Raw genomic sequence first — 24063 nt, forward strand, 5'->3', positions numbered from 1 at the left:
GGGTTTTTCATCATGTAATAGTAATAATGTCATCGCAGTGCTTATAGTATAATCCTTAGCTTATTAAGTACGTTTTGCTCAACACCACAATGATGATGCTAATGTGGCTAGCATATCCATGAGATTTCCTGTATTATGTTAGCATCAAGCTAACAGTGCCACACATTCGTGTTCCCACACTGAGTTTACAGAGTACTACTTAAGGCAGAGCTGCCAAAAAATACTAACATTTAAAGTGTGTAAGTCACTCAAGCCACATTCTTTTTTGAAGTTTTACAGTGAATCATTTCGTTTTAGTGAGTTACTACATTAATAAAGAATTCAGTTGTTGAATTGCCTTGGCCAATCAGATTTTAGGACGCAAAACTATCCATTTTTTAATAGTTACATGTTATTCTTACAGCTGTCTCAAAATGACACTTATTAGAACTATTAACTATATTTAAGATGTTTTCATGTGTTGCCAGTAAATCATTTCTTGCAGTGCACTATTCATCCAGCTATAACGAGATTTTTTTGCTAGGGGTCAACCCGGTGGTTTTGTTGGTGGTTGATGAAATCTGTGCTGGTCTCTTGCAGAGCAAACGAAGGTTCGAGCGAGACTGCAAGGAGGCGGACCGAGCCCAGCATTACTTTGACAAAATGGACGCTGACATTAACGTAACCAAGGCAGACGTGGAGAAGGTATGCTCAGAAGAAGCTTTCTGCCTTTCTCTTTTTTTCTTGGTCTAATGACCCAGGATTCTCATTCCATCCCAGCCCCGGGTTTCAGTTCGCTGAGATAAGGTGTCTCCGGCAGGGAGTTTGGAATGGATGCGTGTCAGTGATGTGCTTGGCATTCATTCAGATCTTTCCACTGCATCCTAAAGAGTCTTGCTCCTCTTCCCTCTAACCATAGCTTTCCTCTGGAGATGTGCCATACTTTCCCTGCAGGGAAATTGGACAGTTGTTGGAACCTAACGAGCTGTGGACAGTTTTACAGCCCATGTCATGAGTCCTTTTGATTAATAAGTCTAAGCTGATTCACCCTGGCAAGAAATACACTGCCACTTCCCCTGAATGGCCTGTTCCTTTTATAGTACTTGGAATTACCAAGATGGTAATTGTACAAGATTATAGCTGAGATTTTGCAGAGTTGCAGGTTTTTTGGGTGCTGGGTGGTTTATTAAAAGTGCAGAATGCACATGGACATAAAAACATTTTGGACAACATTGTTTTCTAAAGGTACACTATTGGTACCTTTCATATAACTTCTTAAAAAGGGCTTAGATGGTACTATTATTTGGTAGGGGTCATTTTACTACTTATACTTTTTTATTACTTATTATTATAAATATTAATCTATTAATGTGATTTTAACCAAATTAAAATTATAGTTTAAAGCTTATTCAGTATTGTGCAGAAGTCAGAGACCACCCTTTCATTTATTTAATTAACAGTCAAATGGCCATGAGTACAGGTTATTGATGTTTCAGGAACAAAGTTGAAAACTTAGCCTGAACAACTAAGTACATGGTGAGTCAAAACTCACAGGACACTATTTTATTTTTATTTTTTTATGCTGGCACAAGCCTCCACGATGCGGTGCTGAAGGTGGTGTTTGTCGCAGATTTTCTCAGCATACACAGTTGTTCTGAGATGACCCCAGAGATAAAAGTCGATAATAAAATAAAAAATAAAATAAAACAGTGTCCTGTGACTTTTGACTCACCCTGTGTAACGTCAGTGTTTCAATATTTAGTGTGTCCACCTTTTGACTTTTTTACAGCTTGCATTCTTTTCAAAAGACTTGCTTCCAATTCAAAGAAACTTTCAGGGATCTTTTTCTAAACCTCCAAAGTTCGGCCCGAACTTTCTCATTTCTAAATGGAGGCTCATTGGTTCTTAGAACTGTACTGTCCATCCCAGATGTCCAGTTTCGGTGTTCCAGTTTTTTCCTTTTCTCAGTGAGGGCTTCTTGACAGCTACACATCCTTTCAGATTCATAGCTTTGAGCTCTTCTCACAGTGGAAGGAGGGACAGAAAAGTCTGAAGCAAGAGTGCAGCTTGATTTTGATGAAAGATGAAAGTTTTCACTCTCTGCTTGCTCACTTGTTCTGTATGTTCCGTAAAGCTGCTTTGTGACAACACCTGTAAAAAAAAAGCGCTTGACTTGACTTTAAGCAAGGTACAAAATATGGAGGGTCATGTGGGGTCTGGGATCCCTTCATTTATCTAATACTTGCACTCCCTGAATTTCTCAAAATCCCTGAAAATTAACTTACTATGGCATTATGCTGTCCATTAGGGAAAAATAGACACTCAAATACGAATTCAGGGAAAGCTCATTGTTTAGCCTGCCTGAACCATGAAGGGGGGGACAGTCTTTACTTCTGAAAAACTTTATGCCACAGCACATGAAAACCTGCCCAATTTCCCAAGAGTTTAGTGGAAAGAGTGAGTTGTTACTCATTTCACAAACCCAAGACAAACGAGGAGCTGTGTAAGATCCCAATTAATGTGAGGAAGACCACATTTCCAAACTACAAAGGAGCGTTTCCAAAAAACGAATTGTTGAACCAAACAGTTAGCCAGCCGAAAAATATTCTTAATATCCTTAAAATATTTTTTGAACTCCAGTTTTGGAAACTCTTGTTTTTGCGATTTAACAGGGCATTAAATAATTGGGCGGTCGGTGACTTCTGCACAGTATTCTATTTCTATATTATACGCATATACAATATTTGATTATACGCATCTATACCCTTTGCTAAGTAGTCCTTTGACACTAATCAACTCTGTTTTTGTTTTTTTAACATGTCTCAAAGCGGTGTTCACTCAAGGTAGGTTTATAACCACAAGTTGTCTCTGTCTGTGGGGAAGTGTTAATCTGTTTAGTGTACACCCATAGACATCAACATCAACGTAAAACGTCTGTTGCAAAATCAAGTTTTTCTTTTTTCTTTGTCCAAATCTCTGCCCCTGTTGCTCTATCACCTCCCTCTGGCCACCGAGCGCAGGCATACAAACACCAACAATAAACAACAACAGACTTATAAAACTGCTGTTTAGTACAACATTAACTCGATTTATGCGACTGAAGTGGTACATAATCTGCCCGTTAATAGAAGAAGCCACGAGTAGCTTCAGGTTCTAAGAACAAACGGCCAATTCCTGTGTATTTTCTGTGCCGTGCGTCTTGGTGTTTGTGTTCTGTTAATGTGCATGCTGAATGAATCTGTGTATTGAAACCTGAGTGATTCTTTTTTGACTTCTTTACTGTTTTGACTTTGTCTCATTTGTGTATGTGTTTGTGACCACAGGAGCACTGTATCTTTTCCTTTGCAGTTTCTTTTCCTATTCTCTGTCTTTACTTCTTTACTTCTTCTGCTGCCATGATTTGCACTGACATTAAATGCTACGCTTTTAAAGTTCTGGAGGTACTGGGTGATGGAGAAGTGGGGCTGTATTACTGGATCGTCTAGATGTCTGAAACCCAGTTTACACCTGGTCATTTAATACAACTTGTGTCTGTATTATAACCTAACAAGATTTTCTACACATGCATTTACTCTTGGTACAATTAGTACGCTTGGCATCTCTACTAGGTTAGATTGAAATCTGATTGCTATGTGTTAATATGTAAATCAGCACATGTACCTGCCTTGGCTTCTCCTCATTTTTCTGTTCTATTCAAGACAAAATCACAGTTTGGCACCATGTTATTCATTTCCTTACACTGGAAGCCAGTGTTTACAATGTATGATGGCTGTTTATAATAATTAGCCTTTGTGTTGAGATGGTGAAATTCAGTTAACCGAAACCAACTGGAGCTTTATTTAAGCTTAGTAGCTTAAACGAAATAGAGTATTGAATTAAACTCTTGGGAGAAACTCATGTCAGGACCGGAACTGTAGGAGCACTGATGCCTCTGTCTAGTGATGGCAGTCACTAAACGGTGTCAGTTTTCCCCCCAGGTGCAGAACTGCAGGGGACAACTTCATAATATTGGGAGAGTTTTTGGTTGCCAGAAGTGGCTTCAAGAGACGTCTAGCTAAAATGTGTCTCAGACAACATCCTGGAGTGGTATAAGTGATAAAATTGTGCCCCTGCATTTTTAAGTAGATAATCCTCTGTCTGTATAATTCTTAGTGTTGCTAGTTTGAAGTACAATTCATTACAAATTACTCGTTACAAATACTCATTACATTTCTCAAACTGTCATGGGCTTGCTTTACTTATTACCTCCTGGAAAAAGTAATCTCATTATTTTATTTTTGGGTTACTCTGTGTTGAATCTGTACCTACTGGAAAGGTCCCAGTTGCCGTTTTCAGTCATTTATTTTGAAAGAAACGGGCAGTCACAGTAAGTCATTTAAAAGCTCTGTTGCCTTTACTCTAAACACACAGCCAGTTCTGCTTGATTAAATTCACGAATAGCTCATTTTGTTTGAATACAGAGGAACTAGCCACAATGGTCTAAAAACAGAACCTCAAAAAATAAAAGTGTCTGTGAACTGTAATGCTTATAGAGCTGAGAGAAAATGGAGTCTAGCCTGTTTAGCTGAGGTTGGGGATCTCTCTTCATCAGCATGGGGATCTTTATCCAGCAGATTAATTTTAGGTTGATTAGCTGCTTGACAGACTGTTCAGTGAGTTTATGGTGCGTCCTGTGCTTATGCGTCTCTGATTACATTCAAAGTCAGCTGTGCATGTGCAGCACCTGCAGTGAATTGCAGATAGATGACGTAACCCAAGTAACATAACTCTTCTTAGGTTAGTGCCTGTAATGTTTCTAAAACTATTTAAACTGTAATGCATTGCACTGTTTCATTACAGGAAAAGTAATCATGCTACTGTAATGTCTTACTTCGTACTATGTCGTTCCTAAAACTGATAATCCTGTTACTCAAGACGCATGAAATGACCAGGTATAAATGAGGTCCAAGTGCCCCAGTCAGACCATGAGCAGAAAACAGGCAGTAATTCACAAAGCAGGCTTCTCAGCTGGATTACTCAAGCCAAAGGTCAAGACTGCCCAAAGGAATGTGCCTAAATTCATCTACATTCAGATAGTCTTGATGTTTGACTAAATGTATTGCTTAAGTAATCTGGCCTTGTGGACAATCTTGCTTTGTGAATTGCACCCGTTGTTGTGAATAGACTGCATGAAATAACGTGATACCTTGTGGTGATTTTTTTTTTTAAGCTGTTCTTCCTTTTGTTTTTCTTTTGAAGTGTTTTCCCAGTTTCCCCACGTTTACACAGATTTTGCAGGATGGAGCACTGTAGAACGGAGTGTCTTTAAAAGCAGCTGCACTGGAGCGTTCTGCTCTCTAGTAGATTGGCACCTTTCCATAACGCAGCATCTGGTTGCTACTGGTTTTATTATCCCATGTTGTTCTTTATTCCCGTGCTACAACTAAAGTATTATGCACTACTAAAGCACTGTTTGACACCAGTGTACATTTGTTTTGTCTTTCGTTGTTTGTTTGTTTGTACTCCACAGTGTTATCCTGCAGTGGAGCAAAGGATACTTTTAAAAACACTGCGCTTGATGGACATCCCACCTTACTGTATCTACCTGTCTCTCTCTGTCTCTCTGTCTATCTATCTCTCTCTCTCTCTCTCTCTCAGGCTAAGCAGCAGGCCCAGATGAGGCACCAGATAGCCGATGACAGTAAGAATGAGTACCTGGCCTACCTACAGAAGTTTAATAAAGACCAGCATGAGCACTACTACACTCTTATCCCTCACATCTTTCAGGTAAGACATGACTGACACCCATACATTAACACTTGCATCTTCTCTCACATCACCCTTTTCAGATTCTGCCAGATGCACAGGTTAAAGCAAAGCATGCACATACATTTCTCACTGATACTGTAGCTGCCTTTGTCAAAAAAATATATATGTATACACACACACACACACACACACGCACACACACACACATATATTTATATATAGAATACAAATTAAAGCTTGTTATACAGTTTTATTTTGCTAAACGTTTTATAATAAATAATAATGACCAAGTACTGAAACATTAGTGGAGGAGATGTTAGTGTCTTGTTCCTTTATGTAGGTTAATACTAAGTATGTTATTTAGGTCAGTGTTTTGTTGTGTATCCCTTTTTTTGGATGGTAGCTTGAGGACAGTTTGCAAAAATGAGTGTATGATTTCTATTTATCTGAGTTTAACAATTAGAGAAAATATATAATATATGTGCCATAACTTTTGCACATCACATTTTATGTTTTTTTTCTCCATTATGTTAAATTATGCCAATAAACAGTAATTGTGCATTGGAATGTGCAGAACAGTGTTCTCTGTAGAGGATGTGTAACTTATCCAAATGCTGTCATTTGCATATTTTCTCATAGACATTTTGTTACTAAGAGGCAGTTTGTTTTTGACAGATGAATTCCAGTCAGTATTCACATTTCCTAAAGCTATATCTATATAATGTTTATGAAGTGTCAGGTATTCCGCAAGTGGAATACTTTTTTTTTTTGGAAGTAAAAAGGTGAAAGTGTTCTGGTTTTCTATTGTTTTCAGTTGGACTGATAAGTTAAGTTATAAGTTGTAATATACACTATATTTCCAAAAGTATTCACTCACCCATCCAAATCATTGAATTCAGGTGTTCCGATCACTTCCATGGCCACAGGTGTATAAAACCAAGCACCTAGGCCTGCAGACTGCTTCTACAGACATTTGTGAAAGAATGAGTCGCTCTCAGGAGTTCAGTGAACTCAGCAACTCAGCCATGAAGTGGTCGGCCACATAAAATGACAGAGCAGGGTCAGCAGATGCTGAGGTGCGTAGTGCGCAGAGGTTGCCAACTTTCTGCAGAGCCAATCACTACAGATCTCCAAACTTCATGTAGCCTTCAGATTAGCTTAAGAACAGCATAAAGAGCTTCATGGAATGGGTTTCTATGGCTGAGCAGCTGCATCCAAGCCTTATCCAAGTGCAATGCAAAGCATCGAATGCAGTGGTGTAAAGCGCCGGCACTGGACTCTAGAGCAGTGGAGACGTGTTCTCTGGAGTGATGAATCATGCTCCGTCTGGCAATCCGATGGATGAGTCTGGGTTTGGCGGTTGCCAGGAGAACGGTACTTGTCTGACTGCATTGTGCCAAGTGTAATATTTTTTTTGTTTTTGGTTAATTTTTTAAATATCTTTTTTATTTGTGGGTTTGTATAAATGTATTATTACAGTCATTTATATATATTCCATATTTTACATAACCAGAACTTTAATAAAAAATTAAAAAACATATATACATATATAAAATTACAGAAAAATAAACAAAAAACTACAAATACATATCTTCATAGTATTGACTGTTTCAGGAAAAGCTTGAGATCATAGTTATTTAAGCCAAAGAGTATTTTTTACATAGAAGAAGATGGGTGTATGCTAGTTAGTGGGGAGACTTTTCAGCTTCTCAAAATATGCAATCAAAGGATTCCAAGTTCTGTGGAATTTTACAGAAGCCTTTCTAGATACAAACTTAATCTTTTCTAGTTTAAGAAATAGCAATAGATCGCAGAGCCACTGTGAGATCTTTGGTGGATATGGAGATTTCCAATTAATCAGTATCCTCCTTCCAAGTGTAAAGTTTGGTGGAGGGGGAATTATGGTGTGGAGTTGTTTTTCAGGCGTTAGGCTCGGCCCCTTAGTTCCAGTGAAAGAAACTCTTAATGTTTCAGCAGACCAAGAGATTTTGGACAATTTAATGCTCCCAACTTTGTGGGAACAGTTTGGGGATGGCTCCTTCCCGTTCCAGCATGACTGCGCATCAGTGCACAAAGTAGGTCCATAAAAACATGGATTTAACTTAACTGGCCTGCACAGAGTCCTGACTTCAACCCGATAGAACACCTTTGGGATGAATTGGAGCGGAGACCGTGCTCCGTACTGTTGAACATGGTAAAGCACAAATTAAACAATTGAAATAATTTAAAAAATAGCGATTATAGAGGTGTCTCAAAAATTACAGGGTGTAGTCTTGCCGATACTCAGAATGATACATTTGTCGTGATTTAATGTTTCACGATGCTTTGAATTATTACATTATTATTATTTGATCATGATGGTTAGCACTTGTATTTCTACTGGTTTTAATTGAAATGGCAAATGTTTAGTAAATGGATAGCTGTGTATAACATACAACACAGCTACTGCTATATTTAGGTATTAAATAGGTGCTTCATCCACATTGACTAAATATCGAAACGTGAATATGCAGATAAATAGCTGATAAATATTGGTGCAAGGATTCAAAACGTCCATGCAAACTTGTGAAAATCTATAGTACAGCTCTATATTTGGTCAAAAGAGATGTATGAGGGTTTATTAACATGGATATGAATTCTAATGGATATTTTGTGATTGTACATTTTGGAAATTGGTATGATGGTGTGTTACAGAGGATCCAGGAGATGGAGGAGAGACGGATTGAGAGAATAGGGGAGAGTATGAGGTGCTATGCTGAGGTGGAGCGTAAGGTACTGCCCATCGTTAGCAAATGTCTGGATGGAATGACTAAGGCAGCAGAGTCCATTGAGCCCAAAATGGTAAGTGGATTGTCCTTTCTTCTGCTGCAGGCCTACTGTGAATGACTTTTGGTTGCAGCTTCCTGCCTTATTTGAGCAAAAGTTTATTATGGCTCTTTTACATGGAAATCTTTGTTAGTGTAAGCAGTGCAAAATTAAATGCTAGTAGTTAAAAAATAATTACCTGTTGTAAAATAATGCACATCCTTTAGTTTCCATTGAATCCATTTGTAGGAATGTTCTTTTTGCATTCTGAAACAACAGGAATTAAGTAATCCGTATTTAGCTGACAGATTAATAATTTACCATTGTAAAATGCTGACTCCATTACTTTGATTGCCTGTGGCCTACTTTCATGCTAATGAGCACTGATCACTGCTAGATGTAGTCATCCAGGTTACCATGAATAATTTAGAGCTGTGAGCCAATCAGCAGCAGCCGCCGAGCTGGTGCGTGTTGTTGTTGATCTGGATGGCTAAATCCTGTGGTTAGCGCTCACGTGGCCCCCTGTGGTCAGGCCAAGTGTCACAGATGGAGAGAGGCCACACCAGTCTGATTTCCACAGAAACACTAATTGACTAGTACGGCTTGCTTTTGCTGCAGATTTGAAGTGGCTTACTGACCGCTATTGGATTTAAGCCCCTGTGTGGCTTCATGGACGGCACACTCGGAGCTTTAGCCATAGCTGAATTCCAGCCTATCAGATGTGGATGATCATACTTAAACATGCTCAAAATAACTTGTTTGCCTCCTGATTTTTTATCTGTGTCCCTGCTGCTGATATTGTATGAATGCCACAGACAGTCCACTGCAAGTTGGAATGGAGAATAGAGAAATTAGAGCTGCCTGCCGTGTCTCATATTGGGTCTGTTTGTTTGAGTCTGTGGAAATGTGCTGTTTTGTTATGATTATTTGTTGAACCTCTGCCTTTACTAACCTTCAGGATATGAAGCATGTGTTGTCCATTTGCTTTGTGAAATTAGGAACTAGATAAGTCTGGCTTGTCCGGAATAAATGACAATCTGTTTGTCAGTATTTCACAGTTATTATGGGATTATATGAAACATCCTAAGTATTCAAGTTGTGAAATAAGTTTTTGCTTTTTTTATAGGATTTGTCTTCCAAAGAAAAATACAATACGACATAGTCCATACTGCATACTGGCCTTATTAAGTGTAGTGCAGTTTGAAGACCACTGGATTCTTTTAATAAAACTTTTATGGACTTCGGTAGACAAGTATTTGTATGTGTGAGCATGTTTATTGGAACAGTATGAATTCCGTTGTAAACAGACAATTCAGACTTAATGTTTTGTGTTATGACACAAAACAGGTTTATTTAAAAATAAGACAAATAAGAGATAATTAACGGAAACTGTCACAAGTTCTGTGTAACGCAACCCCCAGTGCTACAATGTGTAAGTTATTTAAGATTGTGAATTTCTGAATTTCTCAAGTCCTGTTTTTTCAGTAACTACTATGAATAGTTTGGTCGCTGCTATGAAATTAATATGTAATCTGTGTCTTTATGAATAAATAGTGCTGGGTGATTTATTGTTTATACCAGTTGTAGTGTCACAGCAGTATTCAGTACTGACAGATAAGAAGCATTATATCCCAGGTTTTCCTCGTCATGCATTTTATTTTTAGCTTTTTAATTCTATTTTAGTATCCAGTAAACGACAGTCAACAAATAATGTATGTCATCTGCTGAGTGCTTCAGACTGTTATAAAAGGACAATTTAAAGTACATTAAAAACTAAATAAAAAGCAAGTTTCCTTTGTGGAAAAATCTGTCTAGTTAACATGTACAGTACTGTGTAAGGTTGCCTTTGGAGCAGTTAGAGAAGAGCAGAGCAGACCAGTCAAAACAAAATGTATCATATTCTTTTAGCATAGAATAGCAGCACGCAGGAAGCATAGGGTTTTTATTAATACAATAGAGACTGTGATATATTTGGAAAATACTGTAATATTGAGTTTTGTCATACTTTCTCAGCACTTTAAGCAAATAATAAGGGGTTCAGAAATGTGACTATTGAGAACTGGCAATCACATCAGTCAGTTAAGCACTATTTAAATTACACAATTAAGGAAAAATTAAAATTTTGAATATAGATCTAAAATTATATTATCGGTTATCAGAACTTGAATGAAATGAATGAGCCTCATGAAATCTGTATCAGACACAAAATATTCCTTTGGTCGGTCTGTAATTGTAAAACTAATACGTTCATAGTAAACCTCTCGGACCTGTGACTGAGAGGATGTGGTGGTTTGTTTATGCATCCAGAAAAGAGTTTATCTCAGGGAGCAGCTTGTGCTAAATGGAATGTTTACCCTGAATTAAACCATTCCCTCGAGCAAATGGACTGACTGTAAACCTACGTAGGCCCCTCACTTAGCTCTAATCTCTCTCTATCTCCTTTAAAAATGCCACAACCTAGTCCTGTCGTTTAAGTGCTGAGGACAGTAATCTTTTACATCTATGCACTCTCGGACCCCAGGACACCAAGCAGGTCGTGGAGACATTCAAGTCAGGTTTTGAGCCCCCGGGAGACGTGGAGTTTGAAGACTACAGCGTGTCAATGAAGAGAGCCGTGTCAGAGTCCAGTTTCCTGAATGCCCGTGGGGAGAGCCGGCGCAGGAGCCGGAGCAAACTGTGGCCTTTAATTAAGAGGAATAAGGTAAAAACGCAGGTGGATTCCACTCTACTCGGATGTGGTTGGGTTCTGCTGAGGTGCAGGATAAACACAGGCTTAAAAACCAGAAACAGTGGCTAGGCAAAAGCAGACAGGTGCGTCCTAGTCTACAAAAAACCCCACTGACAATGATTCAGTAAGACTGGGCTTAATCTGTGTTTAGAAAAACAGCCCATAGAAACTTTTTTCTGCTTCCTAGAACAGGAATGTCTCACATGGGTAACATTGACCCATCTAGTCCCAGCCTACAATGCAGTCTTTTGCAAAAATCCTATATAAGAAACCGAAGAAATAATAGCGACTCAGTTTTGTGGAAATACCTCAATTTATATCGAGTTATTAATTTAAGATGTTACTTATTTGTAAACTGTGTGTTTTTAAGGTCCCAGTGTTAGAAAACCACAGATATGTCTTTTTTATTTTTTTTGTATCCCACCATAGAGCTGTCATTAGAATAGTTTCCACTCTGTTGCATAGCAACTCTAAACAAAGATTGCTATAATTTCTGGATGGGATTTTACAAACATCCTGTAAAGCTTATTGTATCTTGCAAATGTTGCTAAAAAATAGTTGTGGAGCATGGATGAGTCATTTACTATAGTCAGTAAAAGGTCCCACTTTAGAAATGTCTGTAATAACTGTGTAGATGTGTAGACACATCAATAACATATGTGACTGTAACGCTGTAACTACTGGTGATTTAAGCAGTGTTCCAGATTGATTACAGAAATATAGCCTGTGTAATTACACATGTATTAACGTCAGTTTTGCCTCTTGTAATTACAGTCTATCTTTTTGATACACTACAGATCAGAAGACTCTTTTTGCATAATATTCCATTCATGTTTTACATAAATATTGTGGAATAACTGTGTTATAACAAGGTAACCTAATCACATTACATTAATTACCATTCTGTAAATAGCACTCTGTTATTCCATTGTACCTATATGACAACTGAAGTTGATACACATGTAATTACATTACTCTGTAACAGTGACAAAATCGTTAGTACTTATGTTGTTGTTGCATATGTTGTTGACATGTAGCTACCCAGTTATTAGAGAGATGTAATATAATGTGGGACCAAAAAAAACAAAGCATGAATTTAAGACGTCTTTTCTAAAAGCCTAAAAATATTTAAAAACTCAACTTCTAATGCTAAACCATGTTCCCCAGGAGGCCTGTCTATCTCGGAAACCACGAAAGCAGGGTGGATCCAACCCAGCTGGTCCCCTATAAGGGACAGCGAGTGTTCGCTTCACCTTTAGTGCTTGACAGCCTCTGTTTACATATAGCAATAGCAAGGCGAGCGTTCCGATGAAGCTGTGTTTTACTGAGTTGACTTGCTTGTCTTAAGTCTCGTATATAAGATGCACTTTATTAGTGTTGTATCTGCAGCACTCTTTTGTCACTGGTAATGAGTAGCTGACTGTATCAGAAACTGAAGGCTGCAGAAAATGTCTCCGTCTGGTGGAGGAACAGAGTAAACACAGTACATTCCTACCAAGCAAAGCATTATACTATACATTATACAGAAAGGAACAGCGAGGTGACAAAACATATCTTACAGCTCATCGTCAGAGCAGACCACAGCAGCATAGGGTTGTATTTGCTTTCTGTGCACTCAGAATGACCTCAATCAGTGTGGAAAGGATATTTCAAGAGGATTGCATAAGCTTCCATGCATGCAGTCTTCCTAAAATATAGCACAAGCTTCCCACCATTATTCATTTTAATTTATTGTGACTTCCAGAAAGAGACAGAATAAACTGTAGCAACCAAGACAGAAAGAAATCAGAGGAGTGACTGTTCAGCATTTAACATCATAGCTAGTAGTTTTGGGAATTTTTATAGTCGTCATTGTAATATTAGGGCTGCCAAAATAATTGCATTATTTTGTGTAATAAATAGCGACACTTTTTCCATTTAAAAGCAATGCATTTTGTTCTAACTTTATGAGTTATGTTAAAATGTTATCTTAAGTAATTCAATAATATTCATAACATTTCACTAATTTACTAATTCACTATTTATATTCACTAATATAACTCCCAGTTTTGGTCGTCATACATTAGCTGAATGTATATGAATACTGAATGAATACTTAGCTGAAATTCCTGATTTTGGCTTTGAGAAAAATCTCTTGCTGTCATCTTGCTGTTTCTGTACTTGGGTGTTTTTCTCTCCTCACTTCTCTCTCCTTCTGTCTTTCTCCATTCCATCCATTTCTGAACATGGCTCCATCACACCCTCACCTATAGCTTATGTCTTTGTTAGCGTCACCCCGCCAGCCCCCTCCCCCTCCCCCCACGTCCCCCTCTCCGGAAGGACTGGCAAACGGCCCCCACTCACCCCAGCAGCCCAAGGAGCCGCTCAGTCAGCGACTCAACGACTTCATGAGCTCCAAACACAAAATGCAGTGCCTGAGGAGCCTCAAGCGTGGGGTAAGTGGCAGAGTGTGCTTGCTGGGGTTCATGGGAGTTGTAGTTTACTCCTCTTAGGAGAATAATAATGCTACTACTACTAACACTACTACTAATAAGAGCAATATTAACTTTTAGATATGTAGCACCATTCATACTAAGAATGCAACTGAAAGTACTTAAGTGACAAATAAAGCTGCATAAATTAAAGCATCCATGAATAAAAATAAACTACATATAAACATGTGTACAGGAAATGCAAAAAAGAGTTGCTAGTTTATTAATCATACCTACCTTGTTTTTGAACTTTTTGGCTATTTTGTCAGTTACACCTACAGTATACAGTACTGCGCAAAATTCACAGACCACCCTGCATTGGTTTAACTTTCTTTCAAAACTGGCATTAAGTACAAAGTTAATTATTCTCTCAGAAGATAATTCTGAGCAGATTAGATATAAGATAATACACTTGCATAAAGAAGGGCAAAGTCATAAGAAAAAAAGTGAAACAGCTGACGTTTCCTAAACTGGAGTTCAAAAAATGATTACAAGAAACAGAGAAAATGATAGCCTAACTGTGCAAGACCAGGTAGACCACCAACGCTGTCCCCATCAAATAAACAGCACTTACTTTTCATCGTCGAGAGAGAGATCCGGAAGAAAAATCTGAAAAATATGTTCGTGTTCATTCTTTCACTGTGAGAAGACTGAATGGGTCTGAAAGAACGTGTAGATGACAAGGAGCCTCATTGAGGATAGAAAAGCAATGCACTGAGCACCCAGTCCACAACTCAAAATTATTGATCGTCAGAAAATGCAACCAACTTCTAAGACAGAACTTTGGAGAAAAACTGAAAGCAAGCCCCAGAAATGAATCTGTAAATTTTGTAAATAAGGCACAGGGTGTGATTTTTGTGTAGTTTTGTGCTTTGGAATGGAATGGTCTTAATGCTAGGTGCAATCTGTAGGTAAAAAGGACCTGTATATGGGAGCTGCACCTAATAAAGAAGCCAGTAAATGTAAGTACAAGGTAGGAATAACCAATAAACCACCAACTCAGTGTAAACAGGAAATGTAGGAAATATGATGTAAAAGAAAATGGATAATGATTAAAAAGTTGGTCTAACTGGTATCATCAAATCTGCTCATCCAAATCATTAGCCATTAGCCAGTGTAATGCTTGTATGGTTTGCTGTTTCCTCCATGCTTGGCTCTCAGTTTCATCCCAATCCATGTTAACATCTCAGCTGCTGATCTGATCCCAATGTGCTGAATTGATGTGAAATTTCCTCTCTTCTGTTCTCTTTCTATTCTGTGCACAGCTCTCCCTGAAGTTGGTAAGTGTTTGTGTCTGCTCTCACCTCCCACCATTCTCCAGCTTTGGCCTGTTTTTGCTTTGCTGTACTGCTTTGCTAAGTCATTATAACATAAACTAACATAGTGGTTGACTGTAAATAGCTTGTATGTGTTACTGCTATTGCAGTGGTTTGTTTGTTTATTACATTTGTGTAGTATTTTGTAAAGTTGACCAGGTAGGGATCAGAAAAGTGGTTTTTGAAAGGGCTTCAGAAACAAGAGTCATGTAATTAATGTGTTAATGTAAGTCACTGTCTTCTGCTTTGTGATCACAACCGGTGTGTTGTGTCCTTTTCTGCTTTTTGGTACCTATAAAGTCTATGGCTGCACATTTGATATCATCTAATTAAACTTTCATGAAGAGAAACAATATCCACCTTTTTCAGTTTTGTTGAGTCTGTGTCTTTGTGTATATGTGTCTCAGGGAACAGGCCAGGAGGACTATAGTCACTTACCACCTGAACAGAGGAGGAAGAAACTGCAAGCCAAGTTTAATGACATCAGCAAGGACATCCAAAAAGAGATGGATCAGAGGTACCTGCATATGTGCACACACACACACACACACACACACACACACACACTTGGTCATGCAATTTCCAAAAGGGTTGAAATCAGAGATGGCATGATACCTCATTTTATTTCCAAACATTGATACCAATACTGAAACCTTAAGTATCCACTGATACTGATCCTACTAAATGTCATCGGACGCAGTGCAGCATCTTGTAGCGTTTCCCAGCAGATTACTGCTGTAGAATGCAGTACAGAGAGAGTGCTGATAAAAGTTCAGCTCATTTTTACATTGTACTCCTATAAATGTAATGATATAAAACTTTTAAGATCATTTATCCTGCTTGGCATCAGTTGACTGCCTCTTTGCAAACTCCGGTTTCAAGCTAAAAGATAACAAACTGAAAAAAGATTAGGGTAGTAACATTAGTTGTAGTAACACACCATTAGCAATTGTTTGTTTACCTAAAAGACTGACTGCCTTCTTTTGTGTAAATTTCAAGCCACATGTGATCTGCTGTGGCTTTCTGTGGCCTCAATATGGGTTTTAATGGCAGAATTCTGAAAAATAGAGTCTCTGAGTACCAGTGCACATAAACACAGCGCTGGTGTGATTACTTTGTTCAAGCGATGGTAACAAAAATGGTTTTAAATTTTTGGATGCTGCCCGGCAAAACATGGTGCCGTTGGTTTTTGGTGGCCTTAGTGGTCTAAAATTGTCAATTACTAATAATCCAATCTAATTGTTGTCTTCTACTAAACTACTTACTACTTGATATCTGAATCTAATAGACCAATTGTCTACTACTACAGTCTAATAAACAACTACTAATAGTCTAATAGACCAGATGTCTACATCTAGTAGTCTTAATAGACCAGTAGTCTATTACTAATAGTCTAATACACCAACTACTAATAGTCTAATAGACCAGTAGTATATTACTAAAAGTGTAATAAACCACTACTACTAGTAATCTAATAGATCAATCATTTACTATTAACAGACTAATTGACCAGTGATCGATTACTAATAATCTACTAGACCAACTGCTAATAGTCTATTAGACCATCTAATAATAGAGTAATATGCCAGTTGTCTATTTCTAATAGATTGATTACTAATAGTCTGCTAGACCAACCACTAATCGTCTTAATAGCAATAGTCCAGTAGACCAGTAGTCTAAATTGTTACACATTTTTTGTATAAGGCAATAATAAGGTAAAGAATGCAGTTCTATTTTAACACTTACACATCCCAATATAATAAAATAATTTTTTGATTATTGAATCAGTGCCATATTTTCTTCTTATTACTATGAAAATGAAGTTGTTGCAGCATTAATGCCACACCATGTTTCTTTTTCATTGTCCACAGAGATGCCCTGACTAAAATGAAAGAAGTGTACATTAAGAACCCTCACATGGGTGACCCCAACAGCGTGGACCCTCGCTTAGAGGAGGTGCAGCAAAGCATAGAGAAGCTTCAGCTCGAGGCGCATAAATATGAGGTGAGGAGAATCACATTAAAGTCATAGCTGAGTGAAAAATCAAGTTCACAAAGTTTTCCCCTTACCTCAAATGTAGTCTGTAAAGACTAGCTTGCAAATCTTTTTTTTCTTTTCGCTGTAGCTACAGGGCTAATGTAGCTGACAAGTCATAGAAGCACAAGCCCAGCCAAAATTCATGCTTTAGGGTGGTGTCTGCTGTTGTTTGTGGCTAGGCAAAATACTTTTTTTGTAGACTACAGTATGTCATACAGTTTTAGAAACTATATAAGCAAGTTCATATGAGATTTATTAACAGTTTGATGCAGTTTGAGGCAAACATGTAATGATTAAGGCTTGCAGTTTACACAGTGTTAAATGGTGGGATGGAAGGCTCTAGTACATGTCAGATACACCAGCCTTGTTACTTCAGTGCAAAACTTCAGAAGCAAATTTCAGACACCAACATATCTTGATGGTACTACATTCAGGATAAGGGGACAATAGTGTACACTTGATTTTTGCCAAACTGTTGCCTTAAATTCGTACAATAAATACTGTTAATGAAGGTTTAGAGACGAACTTGACTGAGACTGTTCTCCCTCTCTCAGGGATGGCTAACAGACGTGGAAAGAAAATTGCTAGAGAAGGGCAGCACTCAGCGGAGACAGAGCGCTCACTTCGACTCGCAGGGCAACACGCCCAACAGCTGTGCCCAGAACAGAGAGAGGTACTCCGAAAGAAAACACTAACAGTCCACCTCCCAGTGGTCACCTGCAGATTCTTTGTATTCATTTGGACTGTTGTATGTACTATATGTCTTCTGCACGCAGTCCGGATGGCAGCTACACAGAGGACCCCAGCACGGAGACAGTTCAGTTCAAGTCCCGCAGTACTGAGTTTGACGATGAGTTTGATGATGAAGATCCTTTACCCACCATAGGGACATGCAAGGCACTCTATCCCTTTGAAGGTAGCGGCAGAAACATACTAGATCCCAGGAAAGGCATATGGCCAACTTGTATGATTCAACCTCCATTTAATATATGGGATTTTTAGCGTGGAATGCCTGTTTGTGAACAATCTGTTAATGAGCTGTTAAAGTTCTAGCCAGTTCACCCACAAATGCGTACAGCAGTTTAGCTTTGTGTGCTCACGCTGATCTTATAAGGATTTTTCATCCCTAATCTGCTTTTTTAATGAGGTACAATACAGAGCAACCAATTACAACAGTGCTCATTTTTATATGCCACTCAAAGACACAGTAACAAAAACTGCCTGGTTAATTCTTAAGGATTAATATGAATTATGAGCTTTTTGTACATAATACTACGCAAACATTATAAGTGGACTTCAGGTGAAAAATCTAGGGTGTAGTTCCTACGAGGCTTATGTAAAATATGGACAAATTTCAGATTTCAGTATGACGGCTAGTTCTGTTTACAGCAGTGCAACATACCTTTGCCCATTTTTATTGATAACAGTGAGAACATTGTGCAAATTTACGACAGCATTTTCGGGCCACTGTCAAAAAAGTAAAAACAGTAGACAGTTTTAAAAACAGTTTTATTCTAAAAAACTTCAAGAATGATGTTTTTTAGAATAAAATCATAATATTTCCAGAATAAAGACGTAATATTTCAATAATAAATTTGTAAAGTTACAAGAATAAACTCACAATATTTCAAAGATAAAGTGGGCTAATTGTAGGGGGGCTGCCATAATGCATTGGGGCCTCAGTTGCTGTAGTGGCGACAGCGAAGATGCTGAGCGCAGTGCAGTTCCGCCCCTTCGGGATTGATCATTTTGATTATCATTCTCTTGTTGCCTGTGGAACTACATGCCCTCTTACAGAGATATAACTACCAATAGCCTTGTAGACGCCACTGCCTGTGACAGTTTCCTCCAAATCTGTCTGGTTCTTTATTCTAAATAAACACTGTTTCTTGCACAGCCATTTAAGCCATTTCTTATACTAATAACACTCTGGTGTTGATGTGGCAGGGGACAGGGTGACTGAGTATTTCTTTATAGGAGAAATCAATGCATAAGTATAACTACAAACTCCACAGTGTCTCTCATTTTAACACAAGAAAGGTCGCCTGAATACTAACTTTCCTCTGCTGTGTATTTGTCACATGACTATTTAGACTAGTATATAAGCCTGGGCTTTAGAATATACTAGTTGCGAAGTATTGCTTTCCTTTGTGAAACTACTGAGCGCTTTTCTGTACTCGTGTTTATCATGTTTTTGACTTTCTGCCTGTTTTCCCGTTGACTGTTTTTTGGATTATCCCTTTTGTACTTCTGCCTGGTTTATTGGATTCATGGTTTTGACTCATCACTTGTTTTGTGGACTGTTGTTATGGTCGCCTTTCTTACTCTGCTGTGCTTTCTGGAACTGACCCATGCCTGTATCCTGACTACTCTCTGCATCAATGATTCTACAAGTAAAGCTTCACTTGTGTTTTCAAACCGCAAGCGTCTGCTTTCTGGTCGCATGTTACAATATAACTTTTCTTTATCTTGAAATATTACAACTCTATTCTGAAAGTCTGCTCTTTTGAAGTTTTTTAACAGTGGCCCTAAAACGCCATTATAGCAAATTAGATTTTTTGCCACAGTATCATTTTAATTATTAGCAAGTGTAGCATATTTGGCTAAAATATATATTCTTTCCAGAAATATACAAATGCTCCCAGTAGTTTAGCTCAGTATGTCTTCTGCTCTCGCACTTCAGGCCAGAATGAGGGCACCATCCCGATGGCGGAGGGCGAGATGCTGTACGTGATCGAGGAAGACAAGGGTGACGGCTGGACGCGCGTGCGAAGGAACGAAGACGAGGAAGGATACGTGCCCACGTCCTACATCAAGCTGTGCTTCGACGCAAACTCCAAAGGTGCCATGACATACATTTAACCAACAGAGCTAATACAGCATACCTAGAGTGAGCAGCTTCCCCTGATCGTCCACGTCCTCGGGCCATTTTCGACTGGTCGCCAGGGCGGGACATGAAGCAAAAAGGCAGGAATTGTTCACTCTAGGCTGTTCATGATTTATCTCTGCATAAGAGAGAGGATGAAAGGACATTGAGTTACGTATGTGTACGTGAGCTGTTCAGAACACCACCTCCGTCCTATGGGAAAGGAAGTGGCCAGAACTTGATGTTTTTACATGTGCAAGATATCGTGTAGAATATCGGACTATTTGTGTCTGTGTTTATAAGCTTCTTTATTTGGCATCTTTCTCCACCTCAGTATCAATAAGAGGGAAAAAAAACGTCCGTATGGATGAGACAGGCAATAGAACCGCTTTCGCGGTATCCTTTAAGTCGTTAGTAGAAAAGGCTGCTTAATCTACATTTCATATCATAGCTTTGGGTATTGTGGTTGTTTTTTGTATAAAATGTTTGAACCTTGTTGTTTTTTTTTGTCCATGGCTGAGCCAAAAGAAAGTGACTCTTGGGTTAAGAGTATAATTCTCAAAATAAAAACACACACACACTTTCAAAGCCGCTTCTCCCTCAGGGTCACGGGGGAGGTGCTGGAGCCTATCCCACCTGTCATTGAGATGGCGAAAGGCAGGATACACCCTGGACAGGTTGCCAGTCCATCGCAGGGCAAAGAAAAATACTGCTGAAAGAAAAGTTGACCCAAATAAATGCCTCATTGTGCCCTAGTAAATAAAGAGATGAGGCTTCAGTTCAGTAATCAGACCAATTTATCAATAAATGGAGTTGTTTTATTTAGATTTTTATTGCAGTTCAGCTGTTTAAATTCAAAAAATTTGACTGTAAATACTCTACGAGAGAGCATGGAAGAGGGAACGGAATAGCCTAAAGTTTACTCAGGTACTTATTTTCTTGTATTTCTTTTAATGAATTTATGAGATTTTTTGGCTCCATTCATGCTAAAATTGTACGATAAGGAGAAAAAAGAATAGCTCTTGCATGTGCGTAACAGATTCAGATTGAACTAGCTTTGCATTCGCTGCTGTCCACAGTTCCTCCCCCTAATGATGGCAGTAGAAAACCAAGCTTAAGTAGTTAGAGAGCTTCAGATGTCTTCCAAGTGGCATGTGCTTACAAGATGCGCTGCTTTTTCCACGTGGTGAGGGCCTAAAAACAAAACATTCTGCATGCGGTTCTTAGTTCGACTGGCATGATACACGAACTAGGGTATTAATTACTGTTGGATTCAGATTTCCATGGAGATTTAGGACAGAAACAAAGCACATTTTGTGATTCATGGTGATAGTGATGTGATCGCAGCTGTTTCTGCATGCTTTTAATGCATACAGGAGAATCTGTCGATGTATACTAAATCTTGTCCATGGTTTTCCTCATGAAACAACAGTAGCTGTAAATTCTGCGCTTGATAGACCGATAAAGAAAGTATTAACATTCATACTGTATTTATTTTATCACTCTTGTCTCTTTTTGTTCAGTGTCGGGTTCATGGATGTGTACGTTCAGAAGCTTCCGCTGCTGTTTTTACTTTTCTCTGATGACTGCTTTCTCTCTCATGCTAGCTAATCGTAGCAGGCAAGAATGAATCTTGGGAAACAGTTGTTATGAAGAAAGGAATGTCATAGAATAGTGTGTCACATTCTTATGCCACATCTCTAACATCTTGTGTAATTTTTTTTGTTTTGTTTTATTTCTTTGCTTTTGTTTTGTTTTTGTTTTTTGTTCTTTTCTTTGCAGATCCCTAAAAGCGTTTGGCTGGCACAGGAGTGGCAGGGCAAGCGTCCTTGCGCGAAACATCCTCCTTCTTAAATGTGTAGTCAGAGAGGTGCTGTGTGAGGCCTGCCTGACAGGCAGTTCCATTCTTAGCGCGGTCTCTGAATCTCCTTCTCCTTCGGCCAGAGGCAAAAAAACTACTCGGAATGTTGTCTGAGGTCTTTCTTTTCCTTTTTTTAAACAAACAAAAAAAACGTAGTGTGCTGATGATTTGCTGAGCTTGCTTCTTGTACGGACCTAGACTCCTTTAGCCTTGTGTGCTAGCTGCTTGCTGTCAGACCAGAGCCCTTAGGTACAACCAGTAGTCCTCAGAGGCAGATACAGGACTGTGAAGTGCACGTAGTTGTGAAGGCTTTCACTTATAATAACATAGTACCTGGCGTACTTCTGTTAAATGCCTGACCTGCACAAGATCCTTTGCTGAAAAAAAAACCCTTTTTAAGAACATTATCAGTCCTGACTTTGTTGTGCTCATTGAAAACCATTCAAAATGTTTTTTTTGTTTGTTTGGTTTTTTTGTTTGTTTGTTTTTTTTGTGGGAGGGGTGAAGTCATGCTTGCACTGATGAAAAGTCATTATAGAGTATGATGTGTTTTTTTTTTTTTTGAGAGTAAATCTCCATCGAGTGTGTGTAGAAGTGCGTGAGGCAGCTTGTAGGGTTGTGTGTCCGCTGCACTGGTAAGCACACCTCTATAGTCGATCTCACTCTCTCCACACAGACAGCGCAGTGCCACCTCACTCTCTCTCACCTTCTCTCACTCACTCACTCACTCACTCACCCACTCACTCGCTCACTTTCTACCCTGTAATGTATGTAAACACGCCACACCTCCTCTGTCTCTGTCTCTCTCTCTCTCTTAATCTCTCTCACTGTCTCTTTTTCTATCTCGCTTTTCTGTCTCTTTTTGTCTCTTTTCCACCTCTCTCTCTTTTACATATCACTTTTATTTTTTTTCTCTCTTCATACTTTTCCACCCTTTTCTCTCTTTTTATTAATTCTGTTTCTTTTTTCTTTTGCATCTCTCCTTTTGTATCAGTCCTTTGTTTTTGACCTCTCTCTCTCTTAGTTTTACTAGTGGTTTGGTGTTTTTTTGCCTTTATATCTCTTCTACCTCTCATTTTTTTCTTTTGCTTACTTTTGCTAATTTTGTTTGTCTTTTTTGTTCTGCCTTTTTCTCTCATTTTTTTTCCTTTGCACCTTGCCCTTTTTATCTCTGTCTCTTTCTCTGTCTTTTTCTCTCACACACTAATTCCTTGTCTTTCAGTTGGATCTCTCCCTTCGTATCTGTCTTTTCCACCTCTCTCTGGCTCTCTCTCTCTCTCTCTCTCTCTCTCTCTCTGTCTCTGTCTCTCTCTGTCTCTGTCTCTCTCTCTCTCTCTCTCTCTCTCTCTCTCTCTCTCTCTCTCTCTGGGCTCAGTGGCTGTGGCCGTGTCTCGTGTAGCTATAGTGGTGCCGTTCAGTAGATGTTGATGATGTTCTTTCGGCTGGTGCTGTGTTTCTGCGCATGCATGCTTGCCCTGTCTCTTTGTATGTGCCAGTCTTAGGGGTCCAGTCCTCTAGCAAGTTCAAGCCTTTTACCTCAGACGGTTGAACTTGCTTCTTCAGTTGTGTTTGTGCCTGTGGTTTACTTTTTCCTTTTTTATTGAGGTATTTTTCATTTTTAAAAGGTTTTAGTTTTGCCACCTATGCATGGCCACTTGCTTCATGCCCCTGCGTTCTTCTTCTTCTTCTTTTTGTATTTTTCACAAAACCAGGATTCTTCTTTTGACTGTTTCAGTGGTTTGCATTGTTTTACAGTAAGATCAGTTTGATGTTAAACACAAATATTTACCTCATTTCTGATGGATTCTGGGCTGTTGTTTGAATCAGCTCTGAAAGACTAATATTGTTGTTTATCTCCATTTATAAAGAAAGAGTATTGCAGTGCTGAGCCGTGTGTGTATTCTCTATATTGTGCTTTGAATTTCCCTTTCCCCCTAAAAACCTCCTCATAAACATCAAACTGCCAAATTGGGTGTCAGAGCCTTGTGATTTCATTGACCAGTCAGCTGGTCCCACGTCATGGTTAATGGGAATAATGGGACTTAGGTACACATCAGTTTTGGAAAGAGGTGCATTATAAAATGCCTGAACTTTTTATGAAAATGTAACATTAAAAGCCATTGTGAAATATACTGCCCTGTGTCAAAGTGAGCGCTTGTTTTTAAAGACTATCCTCTTTATCATCTACACTATACTGAATCAGTTATGTTGCACCAGCAGATGGCAACAGAGGGCAGTCAGAGTTAGACAGG

General features: G+C 38.7%; 1 protein-coding gene across 5 annotated transcripts in view; it reads left to right on the forward strand.

Annotated features, from left to right (window-relative positions):
- The window catches only part of fnbp1a (formin binding protein 1a), a 37324-nt gene extending 13545 nt beyond the window's left edge, over positions 1-23779 (forward strand). Inside the window, exons 6-18 of one of the 5 annotated variants that reach the window (XM_037535882.1) lie at positions 580-684; positions 2799-2822; positions 5617-5745; positions 8422-8568; positions 11054-11233; positions 13513-13695; positions 14997-15011; positions 15455-15564; positions 16919-17051; positions 17639-17757; positions 17861-18000; positions 19768-19926; positions 21733-23779. In XM_037535882.1, the coding sequence (XP_037391779.1) occupies positions 580-684; positions 2799-2822; positions 5617-5745; positions 8422-8568; positions 11054-11233; positions 13513-13695; positions 14997-15011; positions 15455-15564; positions 16919-17051; positions 17639-17757; positions 17861-18000; positions 19768-19926; positions 21733-21740 (1452 nt within the window). In that variant the 3' untranslated portion in view covers positions 21741-23779. The other 4 variants (XM_037535881.1, XM_017716123.2, XM_037535883.1 and 1 more) reach the window with 4 other exon arrangements.
- The last annotated feature ends 284 nt before the right edge of the window (positions 23780-24063 follow it).

Source organism: Pygocentrus nattereri, chromosome 28 (assembly GCF_015220715.1).
Source record: "Pygocentrus nattereri isolate fPygNat1 chromosome 28, fPygNat1.pri, whole genome shotgun sequence".
Taxonomy (NCBI): Eukaryota; Metazoa; Chordata; class Actinopteri; order Characiformes; family Serrasalmidae; genus Pygocentrus; species Pygocentrus nattereri.